Source organism: Rhincodon typus, chromosome 1 (assembly GCF_021869965.1).
Source record: "Rhincodon typus isolate 14 chromosome 1, sRhiTyp1.1, whole genome shotgun sequence".
Taxonomy (NCBI): Eukaryota; Metazoa; Chordata; class Chondrichthyes; order Orectolobiformes; family Rhincodontidae; genus Rhincodon; species Rhincodon typus.
Window position 1 is genome coordinate 68051251 of NC_063332.1, and position 17285 is coordinate 68068535.

At 39.3% G+C, this 17285-nt stretch overlaps 1 protein-coding gene across 8 annotated transcripts in view; it reads right to left on the reverse strand.

The window, feature by feature from the left end:
- The window catches only part of fat1a (FAT atypical cadherin 1a), a 182126-nt gene that overhangs the window by 33539 nt on the left and 131302 nt on the right, over positions 1-17285 (reverse strand). For all 8 annotated transcript variants that reach the window (XM_048603528.1, XM_048603549.1, XM_048603536.1 and 5 more), the window contains exons 11-14: positions 15128-15324; positions 12128-12281; positions 11499-11732; positions 2149-2538 (exon numbers count right to left, since the gene is read on the reverse strand). In XM_048603528.1, coding sequence (XP_048459485.1) covers positions 2149-2538; positions 11499-11732; positions 12128-12281; positions 15128-15324 — 975 coding nt within the window. The remainder of the gene's footprint in view (positions 1-2148; positions 2539-11498; positions 11733-12127; positions 12282-15127; positions 15325-17285) is intronic.

Below are 17285 nucleotides of genomic sequence, written 5' to 3' on the forward strand. Positions count from 1 at the left end.
TAGTGAGATCGCACCTGGAATATTGTGCGCAGTTTTGGTCTCCTATCGAAGGAAGTATGTTCTTGCCATAGAAGGAGCACAGCAAAGGTTTAGCAAATTGACTCCTAGAATGGCAGGAATGATGAATGAGGAGGTTGAATCGATTAGCATTATATTCACTGAGGTTCTGAAGAACAAGGTGGAGAATCCCACAGTAACCTATAACATTCTAACAGGACTACACAGGGTTATTTGCAGGAAAGATGTTCCCACTGAAAGGGGAGTTCAGAACCAGGGGTCACAGTCTAAGGATACAGGATATCACAACTGACGCAAAGATAACTGATGCAAAATCTTCAGCCAGAACTGCCAAGTGGATGATCCATTTTGGACTCCTCCCATCGTCCCCAGCATCGAGTCAAATCGATTCACTGGATGTCATATCAAGACACGGTTGGAAGAACTGGAAACTGTAAAGCGTTATGGGCCCTGACAACATTGTGGCAATAGTATTACAGACATGTGCTGCAGAACTTACTGCATCCTTAGCCAAGCTTTTCCAGTACAGTTACGACACTGGCTTCTATCTGATGATGTGGAAAATAGCCCAAGTATTTCCTGTATACAAAAAGTAGGACAAATCCAACCTGGCCAATAACATCCTATCAGTCTATTCTTGATCATCAGTAAGGTGATGGAAAGTGCCATTAACAATACTATCAAGTAGCATCTGCTCAGCAACGCCCAGTTTGGGTGCCGCCAGGGCCACTCAGCTCCTGACCTCATTACACTCTTGGTTCAACAATGGACAAATGAGCTAAATTCCAGCAGTGTGGTGAGGGTGACAGGCCTGGCCACAAAAGCCACTTTTGACAGAGTATGGCATCAAGGAGCAAAACTGGAATCAATGGGAACACTCTCCACTGGTTGAGTCATATCTGGCACATAGATAGATAGTGGTGGTTGTTGGAGGTCAGTCACATTAGCTCTAGGATTTCTTCGTGGAAGTTCCTCAGGCTAGTGACCCAGGTCCATCTTCAGCTCATTCAACAATGCCATAAGGTCAGCAGTGGGGATGTTTGCCAATGATAGCACAACGTTCAACACCATTTAAGACTCCTCAGATACTGAAGCTGTCCATGTCCAAATGCAACAACACCTGGACAATATTCAGGCTTGGGCTAACAAGTGGCAAGTAACATTTGCATCACATAAATATCAGGCAATGACATTTCCAACGAGAGAGAATCTAACCATCACCCCTTGACATTCAACGGTGTTATCAATGAATCCTGACTTTCAACATCCTGGGGGTTACCATTAATCAGAAACTCAACCGGATTTGCCATATAAACACAGTGGCTACAAGAGCAGGTCAGAGGCTCGGAACAGAGCAGCAAATAGCTCTCCTCTTGACTCCCCAAAGCCTTCCACCACCTACAAGGCACAACCCAGAAGTATGATGGAATACTCCCCACTTGTCTGGACACCATGCAACATAAAGCAGTCTGCCCGAATGGCACCACATCGACAAGTATCCACTCCCTCCACCATCGACACTCAGTCGCAACAGTATCAACTATCTACAAGATGCACTGCAGAAGCTCCCCAAAAATCCTTAGGCAGCACCTTCCAGACCCATGACCCCTTCTGTCTAAATCTTCACCCAGAGACTGGCAGGCCTATGGAATCCGTTACCACAGAAAGCAGTAGATGCTGAAAACATTGTACGATTTCAAGGAGGAGTTGGATATAGCACTTGGGGCTCAAGGGATCAAAGGACATTGGGGGGACAAAGCAGGAATAGACTTGTTGGATATTATCCATGATCATAATGAATGGCGCAGCAGGCACGAAGGGCCAAAGGGCCTACTCCTGCTGTTTCTGAAAGCTTGCTGCACAGATTTCAAGATGACAAATTCAGAAAAGAAAAACGAGTCATGAACCATTATAAGTCAGTGGAAGGGAAAAGCATCTAGATTAGGATTATACTGCCTTCATTTATTAAGTACTGTTTTTGTTATTTAATAACTTGACCTGATATCACGATATTGTGTTTCCCCTTGTCCAAACTGTACTGTCTGACATCTGACCCTCATAATAAGCAGGGTTTTGTCCCTCAGAAATTGATTTTCACATTTTGCCACGATTACTGTACATTAAAAGTACCTGTATTTGCATTTATGCTGAACTTTCCGTGTTCATTGCCACTAATGATGGAATATGTGATCTCTGTGTTGGCCTCAACATCCTTGCTGGCTGCAAACACCTGAAGAACCTCAGTTCCCAAAGGAGTATCCTCAGAAAGGGTGGCTAGATACTCTCTGTGCTCAAACACAGGTGGGTTATCATTGATATCGAGGACAGAAACCAATACTGTACAAACTGATGATAGCTTTTTGAGCGCGCCTTGGTCAGTGGCCTTCACAATAAGTGTGTATGAAGCTTGGAGTTCTCGATCCAAAGGTTTCTCCAGACTAATAATTCCAGATAACTCATCAATTGAGAAGTGATCTTCTGCGGAATCCACAAGTGAATAAAGTATCTTACGATTCAAGCCTAGGTTTTAAAATTGAAAAAGAAAACAATTCAATTAATATAATCATTTTAACATGAACTTTGGTTCCAAACAAGCTTTCAGCGTGTCTGTTGAAATAACAAAATTAATTTCATATCTTTCGTAAAAGAAAATGGTATCATGCAAATATAATAAAGTGCACAATTATACTGCCTTTTTAAGTGATAAGGCATTTCAAAGACTTTTAATAGTACTTTTTTGCCCTGTTGTCCATTACTGACTGGTTTAAACAATGAACTAGAATGCAGCACTAGCAAACTTTTAGAAGTGCAACAGATATTTTTAACTTTAAATATCTTTTGTCAAAAAGAAATGCAGTAAACAAATTTTAGAACATTTTACCTTCTGTATTAATTCAACTATCACAACAAATCAATAATTTGAAACAATAACAAAAATTAATAACTGTAGATACTGGAAATCTGAAACAAAAACAAAGTGCTGAGGAAACTGTAGTTTGGCTGTATCTGTAGACAGAAAACAGAGTTAACATTTTCAGCCCAGTGACCTTTATCAGAACTGAAAATAGCTGGGAAAAGGTGATATTTATGCTGATGACAGGGTAGGAAGAGTGAATACAGTACATGGAGATGAGGCCCAGCAACAGAGAGCCACACACACACAGGGTGACAGCAAGAGAAAGAGAAAGCAATAGGCATACAAAGACTGCTGATAAAGTCTGAACATACTGGCTCTGCACATATTGTGCACATTATCTATTGTGTAAAGGATACCTCTATTCCTCCTCCCACATGGCTGTGGGCTAGTGACTGGCTCATTGCTTTCCATTACTCCATCAAGCCAACAGATTGCTTAGAGAAGATTATTAATTCTACACACCACCACCACCCCCCCCAACTTTCATTGCACCGCTCAGTTTCCAACAGCAGGTGAACAATTTGAAGTAAACTCTGCCAACCCACGTACTATCAGAGCCCTAAGCGGAAAATGTACAGTAATGCTAAATGCACAACAAAGTTTCATACAGAACTTTTCTTCTCCTGCTGTCAAATGAAAGTACAGTTCTGCATTTTTTGAAAGAATCCTGATCAGAATCGCCTGTCAGAAATGCAGAGCTCTTGTGCTGTGGAGTAAAAAAAGAAAAGGAGTACAGTGGCCACCTGAGAGAGACTTCTGCTTATCGGAAAATCCAGACCAATAATTTGGAATAGAATTAACAGTCACTTGGACAAATATAATTTGGGAGAACCAGCATGGATTTCTTAGGGGAAAAGCAAGTTCAAACTGCTGGAGTTAACAGAGACGGTGGTGAGAGGAAGCTGTTGATGTACTGTACACAGACTTTCGAAATGGTGCCAAACACAGTACCAGACAACAGACTGGTGATAAAAATTATAATCCATGGAATGAAAGGGACAGTAGAAACTCAAATATAAAATTGGCTCAGTAATAGGAAAGAGGAATAACTAATGGGAATGTTTAGGCTGGAGGAAGGTTTGTAATGGAGCTCCCCAGGGTTTAGTACTAGGACCAAAAACAAAAGTTGCTGGAAAAGCTCAGCAGGTCTGGCAGCATCTGTGAAGGAGAAAACAGAGTTAACGCTTCGGGTCCGGTGACCCTTCCTCAGAATTTTAGTACTAGGACCTTTGCCTTTCCCAATTTATATAGTGATCTAAATTTTCCATGATATGTGACAATTCCAAAGTTTGGAGATGACACAAATAGGCATTGACAAATTAGCGGAGTGTGCTGATGGGTGGCAGATGAAATTCAATGTAGACAAGTGTGAGGTGATACATTTTGAACAAAAGAATAAGAGTCAGTATAATAAAGAGTACGATTCTACAGGTGTGCAGGTTCAGAGAGATTGGAGGTATATATGTGCATAAGTCCAAGGTGGCAGGAGAGGTGGTGAGCTATTAATAAAGCATATATTATCCCAGGCGTCAATAACAGGGGCAGAGAGTATCAGGGCAGGGAGGTTGCAATGAATCTATATAAGACACTAGTTAGACCAAAGCTAGAGTTGCATACACAGTTCTGGGGACCACACTTTAGGAAGGATGCAAACACATTTGAGACAGCGCAGAAGAAATCTAGAAGAACACATCTAGGGATGAGGCAATCAGGATGATCGAAAAGTTGGAACGAGGAAGGCTCAGAGGAGATATGAAGTTTTCAGACCTCTTGTAGATTTTGAACTGAGTAGATAGGGAGAAATTGCTCTCAGTTGTATGAGGATCACAAATAAGAGACCACGGATTTAAAATAAATTGCAAAACCAAAAGTAAATGTGATGTGAGAAACAGAGTGAATTATTGTGCCTCCGATACGTACTGCCCGAGAGAGTAGTGGAGGCTGGCTCAATGAATGTATTCAGGAGGGCAATGTATGATCATGGGGAAAGTGCAGGAGAATAGTACCAAGTCTTGATGCTTATTTGGGAAGCTGTGCAGAGAACAGGCTAAATATCACCTGCCCAATAAGCAAGTTGTGAATTACTGTATACGATGCATAGAGATACTTCAGTATTAAAGGCCATACTAATATCTTAAAATTCAAAAATATTTAAACTAAAAGAATTCATCAGTTCTGAGGAAGGGTCACTCAACCCAAAACGTTAACTTTGATTTCTTTCTGCAGATGCTGCCAGACCTGCTAAGCTATTCCAGCAATTTCTGCTTTTGTTTCTGATCTCCAATATCCACAGTGCTTTTGGATTTTATTTAAACTCAGCTTGTTAATTTAAACACCATGAAAATAAATTGAACTTTACAGAAGACCAAAAAGGTTAGCAATTTGGACAGAATCAATGTTGAATTCACCATGCTTGAAAACACTTGCTTAACAATTTATGCTGGATTCATACTACTGATAGTGGGCTTTACTGTTCCCTTAGCACCCAGTCTGACCTGTGCACAGAATATTACCATGATTAACGTTTTGCCTACATGTGCTGACATGATTGATTCTCTTTTTGTATTTTCACTAAATTATCAGCGACACAGCAATGTGTCTTATGTGAGCTAGAAACAGACTGTTTGGAAAGAAATGTAAAATTTCTGGTTAATTGTTATTTAGACATGTCTTGGTAAACTGTCATTAAATGATATCTATCAATACTGCTTTAAAAAGGCTGATGACGCAAAAAACTGCAAAACTCAGTTATAGCTAATGAAAACAACAGTTACAATCACCAAAATGCAGCTGGCATTCAGAATGCACATCTCACTGCGTTGCCAAACCAAGGCTGAGGAAGTCTTCCGAGTCAGTGGTAGAATCGCTGCCTCTGAGCCAGAAGCTGAGAGTTCAAAATTCACTTTAGGAAGTTCCATTCACAATACAGTCAAATAAATACCTACTTACAAACTCTTCCAACATACGGCAATGGCAGTCAGTAAGTAAGTGCAGGAGAGATTCCTAGTGAGCCACGTGATGGAAATAAATTGGAGCCTCCAATATTATTGCCCAAATCTCCACGCTACAATATGCATTTACAAACAGGTGCTGCCACAGCAAGATGGACCCTTTGGCAGTGGAGTTGCTAAGCTTAATTGGACAAGGCAGCAGATATGGATTTTGGACCTGCTTCCTTGCCCTACTCTTGCTGAAATCATGGGTCCATGGGTCGTGCTGCCTTCAGGCAGAGAACTCAGGTACAGGAAAAGGAATCCTAGAGTGGAGAGTTAGAAACTCTCAAAGTAGGAGCTTGATCAGTTTTAATACCACTATTTTCTAATGACACTACAACAAAACCTTTGAGAATTCCAATATTAGGTGCATTCAGCATCCAGTATAAATTTAGTCCTTCCAGTTGATGTGCATTATGTGTACTAGCATGGGTGTACTACATATTGGTCAGTCTTTTGTTATTTCTTGCCTTCAGCTTGCATTGCTGGGTACTAGTACAATTATTGCACAGAGAGACTCAAGTGCACAATCCTCCTCAGCCAGTAAATAGCCTCTTCAACAGCAAATGACATGCACTGATTCCCTGTGGCAACCTATGTAACTTGTATACCTTGGAGGTCCAGGCTAAACTACAGGAGACAGAGGAGGCATGGATGCCAATCACATGGCATGCCAGTGTTTGGTCACATCCTGGTGCCCATGAAACCAGTTTCTCAGCCATTGCTTGAGAGATAAATATAAGTAAACCGGACAGAAAACCCAGGGTGAGGTGGCCTAGACTGTAGCTTTTCATTTATCAGACTAGTTCTCCAGCTGGACTGGCTCAAAACGATACTGGTTTCATCCTTTTCTTTGAACAACAAGTGCAATGCCTGGAGAGGACATCTTAATACTTGGGGCAACTCAATGCAACTGCTACCTGTCCAGGAAGGGACAGTCCAGGGACTCATACCAAAATTGAGAGAGCTAATTTACAGAAAAGTCACGCACAGTCATTCAGTCATGGTATCAGAATTGTACATTATAAAACAATATACCAGACTACACCATCTCTGGATATGTCTTTTCCCAATTTGTAGGGCAAATCCTCCAGAGGTGGTGGCACAGTGATAAATAGTAGAGAGAAGTTGTTCTGAGAGCTCTCGACAGTGACTCCAGTCCCCAAGAAATCTCATGGCATCACAACAAACTTGGGCAAGAAAACCCCGTGAGTAACGCATATCCATCCTCCTGCAACTTGGAAGAAGCCCTGAGGTTGGCAACGACACAGAATGTACTCTGGGTAGGGGACTTCAATGTTTAACACCAAGAATGGCTAGGCAGCACCACAATTACTGAGCTCGTGAGTCCTAATGTCAGGTCCTGCTGCGAGACTGAGCCTGTGGCGGTGGTGAGGGAACCAACAAGTTGAACCACTCGAGTCCTCAGATACTGACACAGTTCATTTAAAAATTCAACAAAACCAGGCTTGGGATGACAAGTAACATGCGTGACACATAAGTGTCGGGAGACAACCATCCTGAACAAGATAGCATCTAACTATCTCCCTTGAAATTGGATGTTATTACCAGGGCAGAATTTCCCACTATCAGCATCCTGAGGGCTGCCATTGACCCAAAATTGAACTGGATAAGCCACATAAACACTGTTACTACAACAGAAGGTCAGAAATTGAATTTTCTGCAGCAAATAATTCACCTCTCACCTTCCCAAATCCTGTCCTCTAGCTACAAGACAGAAGTTAGGAGTTTGGTGAAATACTTACCACTTCCCTGGATGAGTGCAGCTCCCACAACAGCTTGGAAGCTTGATGCCAGCTAGGACAAAACAGCCTTGCATGATTGACAGCACTTCCACAAAGGTTGACTCCCTTCACCATCAACACTCAGCAGCAGCAATGTGTATCATTTAGAAAGGTACTGGAGAAATTGATCAAGGGTCCTCAGGCACCCCTTTCCAAACCCGTGAGAGCTGCCAGGTAGAAGGGCAAGGGCTGCAGATACATGGGAACACTACAACCTGCACGTTCACCTCCAAACCACTCACTATGCTGACATGGAAATATTTCAGGGTTCATTCACTGTCAGAGGGTCAAAATCCTGGAATTCCCTGCCTAACAGCATTGTGAGTCAACCTACACCAAACAGAATGCAGTAGTTCAAGTGGCAGCTCACCACCACCTTCTCAATGGTAATAGGCATGGACCATAAACCCACAAACTCAATGACTGAACAAACAAATAAAAGGCTGTTAAAGCTCCTTGAGCCTTGGTTGATCTATGCTGCAAATCCATCTAACAGCTTTTGATCTATACCCTTCAATATCTAATAAAAAAAAATTGTTCATCTTGGGATTTGACAACTTAATTGATTCAATGCACACAGCTGTGAGAGGGCCATAATTCCACACTATTAATCCCCAAGTATGAAAAAGTATTTCTTGACTTCCCTCTTGAATGGGCTGCTATAAGTTTAAAAAATGTGAATCCTTGTTTTTATTCAGGTAGTTTAAGCAACCTGTTTTCATAATTTAAAAACGTAAGTTTGGGTAAATTACTGGAGAATTGTCAGTACACCACCTCCAAGGCCAATATATTCTTATTTGCCTTGTTCATACTTGTGATTGGAGTGCTGCTGGCAAGGAAGCTATCTATTGCCAATTCTTAAGTGCTATTAGCATGATGGTGAACCGTCTTTTTGAACACCGCAGTCTATGCGGTGGTAGCACCCCTGCAGCACTGTTGGGGATAGTTTCAGGATTCAGAAGTAGTGGCACTGACAAACAGTAATATAGTTGCAAGACTGGATGGTGATGTGGCTTCAAGGCAGTCTTCCAAATCATGATGCTCCCAGGTGTCTGATGCCCTGAGAGGTTTGAAGCTGTTGTTGAAGGAGCCTTGGTGAGTCACTGTAGTACATCTTCTACAAGCTACTATTGTGTATCAGCGAGGAAAGAGTGAGTGAATGTTCAAAGTGGTGGGTAGACTGTCAGTTAAGCAGTAGTGTTAAGCTTCAAGTGTTGTTGGAGCCACATTCATCCCAGCAAGTGCAGCCTCTCACTCATTTTTGTAGACACAATATTTACAAATTGCTAAATAAAAAAGGCATGAAGTCAAAGCTTTTCACCTACCCACCAGGATTGAGACACAATAACACTGACTTTAGAAAGGCAACAATTATTTTTGCAGCATAAAAACAGTGTGCTGATTGATTGGACTATGCTTGGCAAAGAGAAGCAGCAGGAATCATTAACAGTCTTAGTCTTAATTAAATTCAAAACAGCCAAGTCAGCTTTGACTGATCAGGGCATCACCATGGGGATGCATTAGGGAGTCACTGTCTCCATAACCCTGTCCGCATTGAAAAAGGTACAATGTTTGGACATATTCTTTTTGCCTATAAAGAACATGACCTTGTTTGTGAACAAATGGACCTTCCAGCACATGCAAATGATTTACACAGTGAACCTGACTGATGATCTTAAATTAGATTCCAGTGTAATTCTTAGTACAGTTCGGGTTATTTAGTGAATGTTAACAAATGGCAGAATCTCATCTAATCTTGGGCACTATGTTTGAGTTCTGCAAGCATTGGCTCCATGAGCATAGTTGGCACATGCCCATTCCAGATAATCAAAGAGATTCATCATGGTCTGGCAAACATTGAGAACTACGATCTACATATCTGGAATCACATGGCACTGACATTCGCTCACCATACTACTCATTTACGTGGTAGGCAAAAACACTCTTTTGGCTTTTTGGTAACATCATGTCAGTGGAGAATACTATTTGTGTTCACTTCAAAAGTAAGTGCACGAGTCAGTTAACTTTATCTGCAGTTCAAATTTTTTGACATCTTACAGGGTAATTTGACGTAGATTGGGCACTTTTCAGGGTCAATATTTATATGATTCAGTTCAACTGAAGTATTACTTCCTCCTGTTTGTATTCAAATTGTTTACAAAAGGCTAAACTTTATACTAACACTGTTGCACTGGTGCACCGGTGCACCAACTTTCAGTGATACATGTACCTGGATAGAGAAATCCTCGGTCCTAAACAGTTCTTCCCTATTAGGAAAATAATCTGATGTTTTTTTGGGGCCCACTTTCCCTCATAGATTGAATAGGCAGATTGCATTCAATTAATTCCAGTGCACCTTAAACTAGTGTCAGCTGTAAACTTCTTTGCAGTCAGAGGAGTACTTCTACAATGTGAAAGAATATATATACATGTCCTATCTACAAAGGAAAACAGGACTAATCCATTTTGGTCACTCCCTCCTCTTCATCATGGCATATATCATCAATAGAGCCATTAAGCAACAAATTATTTAGCAATAATCTGGGTGTTAGTACTTAATTTATGTTCTGCAAAAAACACAGGCTTCAATATCTTTCCAAAGTTACAATCGAGGCAAAGACAAGACCACATGCTAGATAAGACGCAAAAATAACTTGTATCAAGGCAACATTTAACAGGGTACATTTTCAAGGAACATTGTAGAGAAAACAATGCAAGTGGGAGCTTAAAGACCAAATAAATTTGGAAATTACAGCTATTTTTCACTGGTTTAAGAATTAAAAATTCCTTTCAATGAAGGAATGCTACCATGACAAGGACTGCAGCAGTTTAAGGAAAAGATCCACAACCACCTTTCTCAGGGTAACTATGGGTAGAGCTTACTGGAGTCTGGTGGACCGAGCGTCTAGGCAGGTAAGTCTGGAAAATCAAAGGCGAGTTTCTGCGTCAGAATCCCAGTGCCAGAAATCCTGCTCTCAATTAAGTTGGGAGGAGGAAGGGTCCAATGTGGAAATTAGGCTCAAAAATGAGTCAATTGGGAGCACTTAAATTTAGTGGCGGTTCAGGGATTTAATTGAAATAATATGGCTATCCTGTGATCCTGAAGATTACCAGCAAACCTGGTGAGGGAGACATGGAAAACTAGGATCTTGCTCCCCTACCATCTCTGTCACTTCCTGTCTGATGACTCCCAAAAAAAGTCCTATTCACCCGATGCTCAGGCTGCACCTTGCAGCAACCTGGTGGTACAGCCTCTGACTGATTAGCAGTTCTTTGGGACAAAATTTCCATCCTACTGGTCTTGATTGCTTGGACAATCAGATGCTGGTTCATTAATCGCCTGGCAATATTTAAATATCATCAGGATTCTCGAACGGAAACAACTTTCCCACTCATTCTCCAACTGGGGCGAGGCAGGGCTTGGCTATGGTTTTAAATCCCAGTCTACATTTGTTATTAATGTAGTCTTGTCACATCTCAAAACAAAAATCTATGATTTTCCATTAACATAATATACTGCTGCATTAAAGCATTATTTAAAAGTATGTCATTGGTTTTGACAAATCATTAAGTTTCTTTGTTTGAAGGTCACTGCATTAAGTTCCTATGATTATATCCATTCACAATACTGGGAGGTTGCACTACCCTTTTCTAAATGGAGCTGTCATTGTACAGTACATCTGGAAACAAATTATAGATTTGTTTAGTTTCTGATAACTGTGTTCTAACATTTTTGGTTATTAGTAGAACTGGAACATATCTTACCTGTATCTGGATCAGTGGCTTGAACTCTTGTTAGCAGTGTTTTGTTAGCTGTGTTTTCAAAGACAGATACAGTGTATGGATCAGATGAAAACACTGGTGCATTATCATTCACATCCTCCAGTGTTATCACAACATCAGCTTGGCAGAAGTAACCTCCTCCATCAGTGGCTCTCATCAATAGGTTATAAACTGCTTGCTGTTCACGATCGAGTGGAGCTAAAGTTTTCAATTCACCTAAGTAGTTAATTTAAATACAAAGTTAGGTGCTAAAATGATCAGTTGACAACTTTTACATTTTCTTGACATTAGTACTTGATTTTCATTTGGCTTTCAACAGATTTTAGAACTCAATCTCTGTTCAGTCTACTTTCTCCAGGTATCCTACAAAGCAATACTATTTAACAGATTTTCATTATCTACCCAATAGTCCATTAGCTTTTGGCATGGATGTCAATTTCTTTTCATTCAACAATCATAATTAATTTTCTGGAGGCAGATTAGGAGTAACATAAAATCAATTCAACTGTGGAAACAATACACTTTATAGTGAATGTTGGAAAGTTTGATACACTTCCTAAATTGTAACAATCTTGGAAAATAGACAGAAGTATCTCAGCAAACATTCTCACCAGTGTCTGGATCTAGTCTGAATTTCTCCGAACCAGTTCCATGGAGTGTGTAAGTGATTTCAGCATTCGAACGGATATCTGCATCTTCAGCCAGAACCACAAGAATTAGTTTGCCAGAACCAATGTCCTCTGCAATTGTCTCAGTGTACAGTGTCTAAAAAGAAAAATAAGGTGCAACATTTTACTCAGCAGTTTTCGTTTCATATCTCCCGTAAACCTTGAAATAACTGGCAGATGATGGAGTTGAAGAAAGACACTGATGCAGTTTCTCACGCTATTTTAAGGATCCACTGTTATCAGTGAACATCTACCCCCCACTGACGCCAACTAAATTAGCTCTGCCTGATCATTTCCATTTATTACTAATTGAGCAAGATTGACAGATAGCAATTTATTACATCTTGTTACCCAATTCTCACCATTTGATGATTACTGTCCCTAACACAACAACTCTAAAGATCTTCTTGTACTTCAATAAGAATTTCTAACACATTTGATCTCTCATGGCATCACACATGGAAAGTTTAAACTAAGTGCAAACTTCAGGTCAAATGACATTGAACTGTGATGGACAATGGGGTTAAAAAGTTATTCAATTCCTATTTAAGGTCATACATTGTCCTAGTTGTTCATAATTTTATGAAGAATTTTTATAATGGAAGTTGCTAAGTAAATGCAACTTGTTGCAGTTAGATGCTTCTAAAGAAATAATGGCATTAATTTGAGAAAGGGCATAATCACCATATCATAAATCTAGATTGATTGTGACTGGTATAAACGTGGATGAGTATTTATAATGAAGCAAGTTAACAAGAAATGGATATAGACATAATAGATAATAACATTTCTTAACACATAAATGACATGATTTGACATAATTGCAATCATTCAACACTAATTGCTGGAGACAGATTTTTAACACATAGATATTTAATAATTCACTAGAAGAGGAAATTAAAAACAAATCTGGATTTGTGTTGCTCATTGATCTTGTACTGAATTTTGAGGTTGATTTCAACAAAGCAAAGTGGGTACTGCGCTGCATTTCAACATTTGATAATTAAGCACAGTTATTTAAACCTTGTATATGTCGCCTTTGGAATACGGTGTACAATTTGGGAATTACCTTGTATAGCAAATGATGGATTAGAACAGGATTTGGAAGTAATGACTATTAAACTTAATATTTAAGACTACAAAAGCTGGTCTCATTTTCACTGAAGAAAATGGCTGAGAAGCACAGATGCTGTTTAGAGATAGTGAATCCGAGAGAAAACACTTTTTGGACATCGAAATAAAATTAAAGCAGATTAAAATACAACTACAAATGAGATTCTCTTCATGGATATGAGAAATCAGACATGCAGAAAAAGCACTATTACTTTATTAATATACTTAAAGCAGAGTTGAAGATATATCAGGTAAAGACGAGGATTCAAGTTGACGAAACAGCGTAATCAATGGACTTATTGGGTTGAATGGCCTTTCTCGTGCACCTTGTTTTTCCAATTATATCAGAAATGAGAGAATGTGCGCCCTTCAGGCACAAGATTGATCAATGCTCATCAAAATTTAGTAATATAGAAATAAGCAAAAAATATGTTCATGGCATTCTCTATGGTTTGGTAAAGTAATGTGCCTATAACCTAGGTGTAATACTGTACTTTCTAGCTCCTACCACCATCGCGTAATTAACGCTGAATATAACTGAAGTGTTGAATGATAAATATCGAGCAATGCTGGCATACAGAAATGCCAAAGTTTAAACAGGCACAACAAATGTTATCTCTTATGGAATTCCCTTTAAGAGTTCAATTGGCATAAAAACCTGACTTGCTATTAAAGGAGCTGAAGGCATGTTCCATCTGGAGAACAGAAGTCATCTAAGCCATTTTGGTGTCCAGAGGACTTCCAGTATTGGCACAACAGATTATAATGCACACGTTGCACTTATAACTTTGATTTAACAGCAGTGAAACAGGGTGCCATAATATCAAAAATCATTTCAGATCTCCAGCATCTGTGGTTCTTTCTTTATGGCATGATGCAATTTCTGCTCTTAGTATAGAGGTAAACTAACACCAAGCAAGATTTTGACCAAAATAAATGTGCCAAAAATATAACGTGAAATCTTCCACTGGAAGAGAAACAGTGAAGCAGAGTCATTTAAGGAGGATAAAAACATGATCTTTAGACTGGAGCCGAGATTCATTCTGCATAGGACCAAAAGGATTACATTGCTCAATAAGCTAAAAAAGCGAAATTCTTTTTAACCTACTCTCTTTGGCTTAGGCCATTGATTAATTCAGTTAGCTTCAAGTACGTGAAGAGTAAATGCACAAGATTTTTTTTTTAATTTGTTCTTATCAAGTGTGCCATCAGCTTTTCATGAATCCTATCCAGCATTTTGTTTATAGACATACTCACAACTGAGCAACACCATCTGTTTCATACATATGAATTGTGTCACTAAGCCAGATAATGATCTTGTCCCATAATCTTTTAAAGGCTGAATTTACTTTGTCTAGTTTTCTTCATTACAATTCCCAAATACACAATAACATCAAAATTTAAGCTGAACTTTATGAAATTAAAGAATTAAGAATTTAAAATATAATCCATCTGATACTGTAAACTCTAAATTCAGGAGAAATATCGCTATCTACCGTGGTTAGAGTGTGAAACTCAAGCTCAAGGAATAGTTGCAGAGGGAATGCTGTAGTTGAATTCAAGACAAAGCTTGCATATGAAAGAAAGGAAAAAAGAAAAGACTGGGAGTAAAACGAAGGCAGGTAGACGGAGGCTGCTGTAGACTATTAACATTGGCACGGACTTCATAGGCTAAATGGTTCATTTCTGCCCTGTAATGACTTTGCAATTTGGTAATGCTCCTTAGACCTTCAACAAGTAAGGAATTAATTAGGAACTTATTGCTTACATGTTATACGTTGCATTAATATATTAATTTCTTGCAAATATTTCTGCACATCCAACACTCACCTTCTCGCAAATAGGACTGTTATCATTTGCATCAAGGACTTTAACCTCTACTACAGCTTTAGCCACTAACGTCCCATCAGTCGCTGTAATGTTCAGAAGGTAATGATCTTTCTTCTCTCTATCCAAAGGTTTTCTGACATAAACCTTCCATTCATTTTGAATGTGCTCAATTGCATATTGCCCCAGAGGATCGCCTCCTGAAAATTAATTTAAAGTTGGCAGGTATGAGCATACTACCAGATCAAGGAGAATGGTAATGACGACTTCTCATCACTGATACCTTTATTTGGCAAATATTTTGAACCATATCGAAAATATTTGTGTTGCAGTTGCTGGTGCAAAAATCTGTCAGGAGTCAACTTGGTTAAATAACACTAAGCGTTAAAGAACTGAACATTAGAACTTTATTATGAGGTGATGGGTTTCTGGCTTCTGATGGCCATTGAGTATTTTTTGGGAGTTTTAGCCTAGATAGCAAATTTCAGCAGGTTGCTGAATGTGAAGAGATTCATAATCAGGTCCAAATTATCACCAAACATGCCAACTCATATGCTTTCTAATTGGAACGTATCAAAGAGGAGACACAAGGCAGCGATTAGCATTTAGCCCACACACGAATCTTTACGTCTGCATTAGAAACAAAGCATAACAACTGACACAGTTTCCAAGATGAGCTGTTGCACAGATTGGGAATCGAGCACAGGTAACTGGCGTACGTAGCCAAACACTGCATTTAGTGGCACCTTCGCCTACTTGTTATTGAAAAAAAAACAGTCCAGTCAACAGAATCTAAGTAGTAAAGACATCCCAGAAAGCAATAACTTCTCTTGCTTAAAATGGGCTGTAGTGTGCTGGTGGTGACATTTTAAAAAAAACATATTTTTAATTGATTTCACATTCTATTTCAACTTGAATAGAAAACAGGGCTTGCAATTTTAATGCTGGCTAGCAATTTTAGATTCCAACCACCATCTCGGTGGAGAACAAAAGCAAAATGAACTCTTCTTGCCAGGTTTTGATTGTGGGCTTAGGCTACAACATTAAAATAAAATGCAGCATAGAATCATTTATATCATGGCTGTACACCATGAAAAGCATCGCTAAGTTCAATCAGTTTATCTAGCCAAATTCTTATCAAGGGGCACAGCTCTTTGTACATGGTTTAATTAATGACACATTACTGCACATGCAAACAAAGTTTGTTTCCCATCAAAGCTTTCTGAACAAATCAATTACAGTCCATCAGCAACTCCCATTCTGTCTCAATAATGTGCCTTCAAGTGGGAGTGCTCCAATAAACAAAGCTCAATAAGTAATCAGAAAAGGCTAACCTTTACAACTTTAATCCAATTTAACTTATCAGCAGCTAAATACCAAAAAAAAATTCTGTACAACATAAGTACAGAATTTTATTACACAAATAAGAATTATTTTGTACCATTCAAAACAGAATCCATGGAAATGTAAATAACAATGGTTTCCAAACTAATGATAAAAGTTAATGACCCTAATGTTATGCACTCCTATGACAATCTGCCATTTCATCATTTTGGCAACAATTTATAAACATGTGATGAAGAAATCCATACTTTCATCTCAAAGAAAGTTCACTGTTATCTAGATACAAGGCTAGAAAATTACCCACCGACAATAGAAAAGACCAGCGGAGAAACTAGTGGAACAAACAGTTTAACAATTGTCCTCTAAAAGATGGTGTTTTGCCAAATTTACAGCTTATTTTGTTTAATCTAATGCTTCAGAGACCAATCATAGGCAAAGTTAAATTCCTAACATTCTTTTGTTTGGTCACAAATAACAGAACTATCAAACTGAAAAGTTAAATTTTTTTTGGGCACAGAGGTTTCAGTTCATGACCTGCGCATACCTGTTCACTTTTGGAGAAAGCAGCAAACCTGCTGCTGCCTCCTCATTTATTTGATGGTAGTGTGGACTTGTTGGGCCGAAGGGCCTGTTTCCACATTGTAGGGATTCTATTAAAAAAAACTCCTCTTAAAGGCCATCACCCCCACTTTCAAAGGAAACCTCATTCTGTGGAAGGAAGCAACTGCTCATTGACACTTTCTGTAAGAGGGAGTTATGGAAGAACACAAAAACAGAAGAACTAGGAGCACACCATTCAGCCCATTGAGTCTGCTCC